Here is a 7196-nt window from a genome sequence, read left to right on the forward strand (position 1 = left end):
TTAACATTTGAATTCTCTTGCCTCCTACTCTGTATTAGTATGTAGCTTGTGCAAAATCAGATCACTGATACGTGGCAGAGCTGGATGTGAACCTGGGTGATGTGGCTTTAAAAATCAGCACTCTTATCCACTCAGCTCATAGAAACTGAGTAGCTACTAGGTGCCAGGCACAGTACTCTTCAAGCAATCCTTCCAGGAACTTTGAAACATATTAAGTCCTATTTACATTTGAAACCAAGGCTTAGAGATGAATGACTTACCCAATATGTCCTTTTACCACTGTTTTACAGATTGGTTTTCTATGTCCTACTCCCAAGGCCAAGGGTAGATGGACATTCTGATGGCTGTCTGTCTTGGTTTCTCTGCAGATCTTAGCCTCCTCTTCAACGCCATCTAGGATGCTGTGTCAGCATGTTCGTCTATTTGGCCAGAAGCTGGTCCGCAGGCGACCCTTGGAGCCAAGAGAAGGGTCTGAAATTGGCTTGGCCCGTTGTCTGAGCACCTTAGATCTGGTGGCCTTGGGTGTCGGCAGCACCCTGGGAGCAGGCGTGTACATCCTGGCTGGTGAAGTGGCCAGAGAGATAGCTGGACCGGCAATTGTCATCTGCTTTTTGGTGGCTGCCCTGAGTTCCATGTTGTCTGGGCTCTGTTATGCAGAGTTTGGGACCCGGGTTCCATGTTCTGGTTCTTCCTATCTCTACAGCTATGTCACTGTGGGACAATTGTGTGCCTTCATCACTGGATGGACCCTCATACTCTCATATATCATCGGTGAGATGATGGGGATGATGTGGGGAAAACAAGGGACCGCAGATCAGGACTATAGGAAGGAGGGATTGGAGTCTTCATCTTCACTCATAAATGCTTTATTTACCTTGTGAGGGGAAGTAGGTAAGAGTGTCAGAAAAACCCCCAAACTTCATTCTACTCAACTCTATCCTGCTTTTCTTAAATTACTGAACCAAGAACCAGGAAGAAGTGGGAATTGTAGGAAGTGGGGAAGAATTCCTGTGGGTGACAGAGAGACATGTTCCCCAAGGTTCACTCCCTCACCACTGTGAGGTCTTTGCTCAGCTGTTGCCTCTGTGAGACTCCCCACTGCTCGATTTAAAATTTCAATGCCCACCTCCCAGCCCTCCAGCTCCCACTTCCCTGTTGCTCTGCACAACACTGATCTCCTCCTAACATCTTAGTTTCCCTGTTTTGTGAAACATTTATGCCTGCTCTCCCCACCCCGAGAAAAAAGAAATTCTTTGAGATTATGTATTTTGTGTTTTTCTCCTCAAAATATATCCCATGGCACCCTAGTAGGGATGCAAAACATTTGCAGATGAATGTTACTTCTTTTGCCCTGCAGGTAGCGCCAGTGTGGCCAGGGCCTGGAGCTCCGCCATCGACAGCCTGACTGGGAACCATATTTCTCGGGTCCTGCAGGGCAGTTTCTCTCTGCATGTGCCCCACCTGGCCAAGTACACAGACTTTATCTCACTGGGCCTGGTGCTGCTGCTCACTGGTGAGGCAGGAGTCAGAAACACAATGGGAAGAGTGGGGCACGGAGAGGGAGCTGGGATGGTAAGGGCTTGGAGATGGCAAAATGGTAGGTGGATTAGAGACTGGATAAATGGACATGCGGTGGGAGGGGCAGGAAGATAAGACGGTAGGTAGACTACTGTTTCCCACCCTTGACACGACTGGCATTTTGAGCTGGATCATTCGTTTTGTATGTGTTGTGCGGGGCTGTCCTATGTATTTGTTGGGTTTCGTTTTTTAAAAAATCATTGTAGGATATTGAGTGATCTGCCAATGACCTACTCACCAGATGGCCGTGACACCTACCCCGTCAAATGGGACAATCAGAATGTCTCCAGACATTGCCAAATGTCCCTTGGAGGACGAAACCACCTCCAGCTGAGAACTATTAACTTAGACAGACATGTTTCTTCCTCTGTGTTGAAACCAAAGTTTTTAAAAATGATGTCATTTAATTAAAAAAAAATTTGAGGTGAAATTCACATAATGTAAAATTAACAATTTTATTTTATTATTTTCTCCCACTTTATTAAGATCTAATGACACCCATCACATTGTGTAAGTTTAAGGTGTCTAGTGTGGTGGTTTGATACATATCTATACTATGAGATGGCTATGACGGTAAGAAATTACCCATTTTAAAGTGTACGATTCAGTGGCACTTAGTACACTTGCAATGTTGAGGAACCATTACCTTCATCTAGTTCCAAAATATTTTCATCATTTCAAAAGGAAACCCTGTCCCCATTAAGCAGTCACTGCCCATCCTGCTCCCCCCAGCCCCTGGAAACCACTGGTCTGCTTTCTGTCTCTATGGAGTCAGCTATTTTTTATTCAATTATGTTTCATATTTCACCTTTCCCCCAGGTCTACTGGTTCTGGGAGCTAGTGAGTCAGCCCTGGTTACCAAGATGTTCACAAGCGTGAACCTTTTGGTTCTCAGCTTTGTCATCCTCTCTGGCTTCATTAAGGGAAACCTACACCACTGGCAGCTCACGCAACAGGACTACGAAGAGGCCAAATCTGGATCCAATGACACCTACAGGTTAGGAGGCAATCTTGGCCATGGCAATGTGTGTGTGTGTGTGTGTGTGTGTGTGCTGGGGGAGTAGGAATATGATAGCAAACAGAGACCTGGGCTGATGGGTCCAGGTGATGAGGGGAGTTGAGCTTAGGACTGTGGTCTTGACTGAAGCATCCAGTAGACATGGCTGAACACAGCTCACCCATGTTCTTCCTTGTACCATCTCTCATCACAGCTTGGGCCCTCTGGGTTCTGGAGGGTTTGTACCTTTTGGCTTTGATGGGATTCTCCATGGAGCAGCTACATGTTTCTATGCATTCGTTGGTTTTGATTGCATTGCTACAGCAGGTAACATGGTCATTCCGTCCCATTTGGGGTTTGGACACAGTTTGGGCTGCCCTTGGCCATAGGACTGTTAAAAAGTTAACCTGCTTTGGAGGTTTAAGAGTATTTTGTGCCTTCATCTTGGTGTGTTCTCTTGACCCAACGCTTCCACCTGTCCTGCAGGGGAAGAAGCCCGCAATCCTCAGCGTTCCATCCCGCTGGGCATCGTGGTCTCACTCTTCATATGCTTCTTGGCATATTTTGGTGTCTCAGCGGCACTCACCCTCATAGTGCCTTACTATCAGATTGATTCTGACAGCCCCTTGCCACAAGCTTTTCACCAGGTCGGATGGGCCCCTGCCAGATATGTTGTGGCTGCTGGCACCCTCTGTGCTCTTTCATCCAGGTCAGTGTCAAAGTTTCCTCCCCATCTACTTCATATTCTCAAGTGTCCCAGCCTTAGATGGAGAAATGAAAGGAAGAGACAACTTACCCCCATGTAGGCTGGGGAGCAGAAGCCCTGGTGTATCCTGCTCTCCACATCTTCATACTTGTTCCCATTTTTTCCTCCAGCCTTCTGGGTTCCATGTTCCCCATGCCTCGGGTGATCCACGCAATGGCAGAGGATGGGCTCCTTTTCCGGGGACTTGCCCAGATCCATGCCCGCACTCACACTCCCATCACAGCCACCATTGTTTCTGGAATCCTTGCAGGTGAATAAACAAAACCCACCCCTTTTCTGATCAATTTCCTCAACTTGGATACTTCCAGTGGTTTCTCACCTCATTTGCATCTTCTTTCTAGCATTCATGGCATTCTTCTTCGAGCTCAGTGATCTTGTGGACCTCATGTCAATTGGGACCCTGCTTACTTACTCCCTAGTGGCCTTCTCTGTGCTTGTCCTCAGGTGAGACTCTACTACTTCTTGATCGGAGGTCTTGAATTCATGAGGATTGATGAGGGGCTAACCCTCTTCTGCCTTCATACTGTCTTCTAAGTGCAGAAGAAGTGGGTTAGGCTGCCTGATGTTGGATGGGTAGGGCTGGTGTGAATATGGACTTGATATCTCTCATTCAGGTACCAGCCAGACCAGGTTTTAAGAAAGAATGAGAAAATGGAGGTGCAAATAATTGAGACAAAATCTGAACTTGAAGCAAGTTCTTTGGAATCTGTACCTGAAGCAGGAATCTCAAAGACTCTAAAGAGTCTATATTACCCTGTCAACACCATCCCTACTCGGAAATCTGGCCACACTGTCTATGGATGTGCCTTATTGCTTGGTGAGCAGCGGGATTTCTCTTTGGTGGTATTCTGAAATTGACAGGATGTGTGCCTTTTGCAGCTGATGAGGAGTCTTGGAGACATGGTGGCCTTTCTTGACGTGGGAAATTTTGGGGTGGGATGTGACCCAAGGTCTCGACATATTTGACTTCTGGAGTTAGACCTGTTCTCCTCTAACTTGACTCTTGCAGCTCTTTTGCTGACGGTCCTGTGCTTGATACTGGCCCATTGGCCCAGCCATATGTTCTCTGGAGACCCAGTGTTCACAACAGTGGCTGGGCTGCTGCTTCTGCTCATTCTGGGGATCACAATCATCATTTGGAGACAGCCCCAGAACCCAACTCCTCTTCGCTTCAAGGTAAGTGACTTTATGTCCCCAAACTATCGACCTTGAGTGAATGAATTCTGCATACTTTGCAGTCTAAGCATTCTTTGCTGGACCAGGGGAGAACAAGGGGAGTTCTACAACCAAGGACCATTCTGTGATCCACACTCAGTACTTAATAGTTCCATCCAGGAACATTCAGTGGGATACTTGATATGAGTAGGCATCAAACACACAGTCCAAATAGGACTGGAGTCTTCCTTCCATTCAGTGGAATAAAGGGTCTGCTTTTCAAGCTTCTATGTCATGTGCAGCGATTAACTGACTTTGCCCGCAGGTCCCTGTTTTGCCTGTCCTCCCACTGACGAACATTTTTGTGAATACTTATTTAATGATGCAGATGACCACTAGAACCTGGGCCCAATTTGGCATCTGGATGGTGATTGGTAAGTGGCTTTCTAGGGACAAGAGCCCTCTTGGTAACTGAACCCAATCCTCTTCCTACCACCTTTCCCCAAAACTGTCTCAGATGTTGTAAGAGGAGGCCTATTGGGCACCTGGAAGTGGGGAGAGTGCCCATTTTTCTCTCTCATTGTCTCATTTCCATACTAGGATTTGCCATATACTTTGGATATGGGATCCGACACAGCTTGGAGGAGATCAATGATCAACAGCCACCGGTATCAAGCTCCCAAACTCTTGACAAAAATGTCCCGAGTGCTGAATTAGTTTAACCACAGGAAACATACTGTGTGGAACCTCCATACATTGGAGGTATCTTCTGGTTCAATGGAGACTTTGAGCTCCTATTGAATGTGAAAGTGGCATGCATTTAGAGCCCTGGATTTATTGCCAGTGGACAAAATACCCTTAACTTTGTATATTTTAACTAAACTTTAAAAAGCATAATATACACACAGGAAAGTGCATTTTCACAAAGAAAGTACAAAGGTAACCAGCAACCAAAGGAAGAAATAAAATATTTCCTGCACATAAGAAGTTTCCTCTTCTGTGTATTTCCAAGAAAAACAGAGATTGCCACATGGGAAGAAAAGACAGGTTTCAACTATTTATTGTGCCAAGAGTTGCACTTTAAATATGAGTACGCAGATAGGTTGGAAGTAAAAGGAAGGGAAAAGATAGTACATGTCATCAATAACATTAGAAAGCTAGCACAGCTATATTAATATCAGACAAAGTAGACTTTAAAAAAAAGAATAATAGCAGAACAAGTGGATAATTTTGTAATGATAGAAATGATCATTTTAATTTTCTCCCTAGCTTTACTGAGATATAATTGACCAGTAGCATTGTGTAAATGATCATTTTTGTTTCTGTGGCAGACTCTTAGAGTTACATGACAAAGTTTATGAGGAAGAGTTCTCCACTGAAAAATAGCAGCATTGCCGGAAGCAGGGGGTGGGGCATGTGTTTGTTAAATGGTTACTGTTGGGGGGAACTAAAAGGAAGTTAAATTGGAAATACAAGATACAGAGTTGTTACTGCAGAACAGAATGCCTGAAATTAAGATTTATGGATGTTGAAGGTGTTGGTAAAAAATATAGCATTGTCTGTGGGAACGAGCAACTGCTGTAAAGAATATGACCATTGGAAAGACAAAGGTTAAGAAACCGCGTAGCAAAGTTATTTGATGAATTAAGAAAGATGGAGGATTAATAGAATTCGAAGCCCTGGTGAAATTATAGGGTTAGAAAACATTAATTAATGGAGACTGAAACTTTAGGTGGAAGTTTGGTAGAAAAGGTTGATATCACCCAATTTATAATTCTTACTACACTTATGTGGGACAGTCAGATTACATGCATCCCATTAGGCTGTGACAGGCAATACAGAACGCTGTCCATAAAATAGTCTTGAAAAACTGAATCTGAATGTAATTGAGCCTCTAAATCAGCATCAGCTCACAGAAGACTTGAAGGTGTGGAGTCTCTTATCAACTAAAAACACAGTCATACTAAAATGTGGGTGATTTTCCAGGAAAGAAAAAATTGTGTACTTTCTGTTACATTTAAATGATATGATCCAAACTGGACTTAATAGTTGCAGATTAATATGTACTAAACACAAGAGTCAGATGTTTACATTTGATGAAATAATCTACCTTGTCCATTGCCAGGCAGAATACATATCACTCAATTTGGTTGGGTGTGATAATGGTATTGTGGTTATGTTTTTAAAAAGTATGTAAGATTTTGGATGTGCTTTAAAAGATCCCAGTCAAGGAAAAAAAATAAAAGCCATTTAGATGTGATTTAGAACTAACCAACTGTATACAGATAAGAGACTGTTGTGAAAAAGTGAATTATAGGATATTAAGGAGTTAATTATTGTAAATTTATAAGACACATTCTTATATGAGTAGTTCTGAGAGGCGAGCAGTGTTGTGTGTTGAGAGTAATGGCAATCCACTCCGGACATGAATATTGGGTTTACTCAGGGGTCTTCTGGGTGATACTGGCTACAGTGGTCTCTGTGAAGTTCTGCAGGCATCATCCAGTTTGCAATGGATGAAAGACTTAATATGTACTGAGAAAAGTCAGTGGAGAGTAGATGATTGATGTGGCCATAAGGAAAAGATAGTACCAACAGTAGTTCCTTCTACGATAACTACTCAAAATACTCCAGCCATATAGTAGGTGCTGTGAATGCAGTGATAGACATGAGATGCAGTCATCCATTTTGAGGCAGGTT

At 43.9% G+C, this 7196-nt stretch overlaps 1 protein-coding gene across 1 annotated transcript; it reads left to right on the forward strand.

The window, feature by feature from the left end:
• The first annotated feature begins 398 nt into the window (after window positions 1–398).
• Window positions 399–5425, forward strand: LOC120616492 (cationic amino acid transporter 3-like). The gene is made up of 11 exons (XM_039879908.1): window positions 399–771; window positions 1358–1513; window positions 2398–2575; window positions 2790–2902; window positions 3062–3284; window positions 3452–3591; window positions 3683–3785; window positions 3956–4158; window positions 4351–4517; window positions 4822–4930; window positions 5097–5425. The coding sequence occupies exons 1-11, from the start codon at window positions 399–401 to the stop codon at window positions 5216–5218; spliced, it is 1887 nt and encodes a 628-aa protein (XP_039735842.1). The 3' UTR covers window positions 5219–5425.
• The last annotated feature ends 1771 nt before the right edge of the window (window positions 5426–7196 follow it).

Source organism: Pteropus medius, unplaced genomic scaffold (assembly GCF_902729225.1).
Source record: "Pteropus medius unplaced genomic scaffold, Ma_sr-lr_union100, whole genome shotgun sequence".
Classification (NCBI taxonomy): Eukaryota; Metazoa; Chordata; class Mammalia; order Chiroptera; family Pteropodidae; genus Pteropus; species Pteropus medius.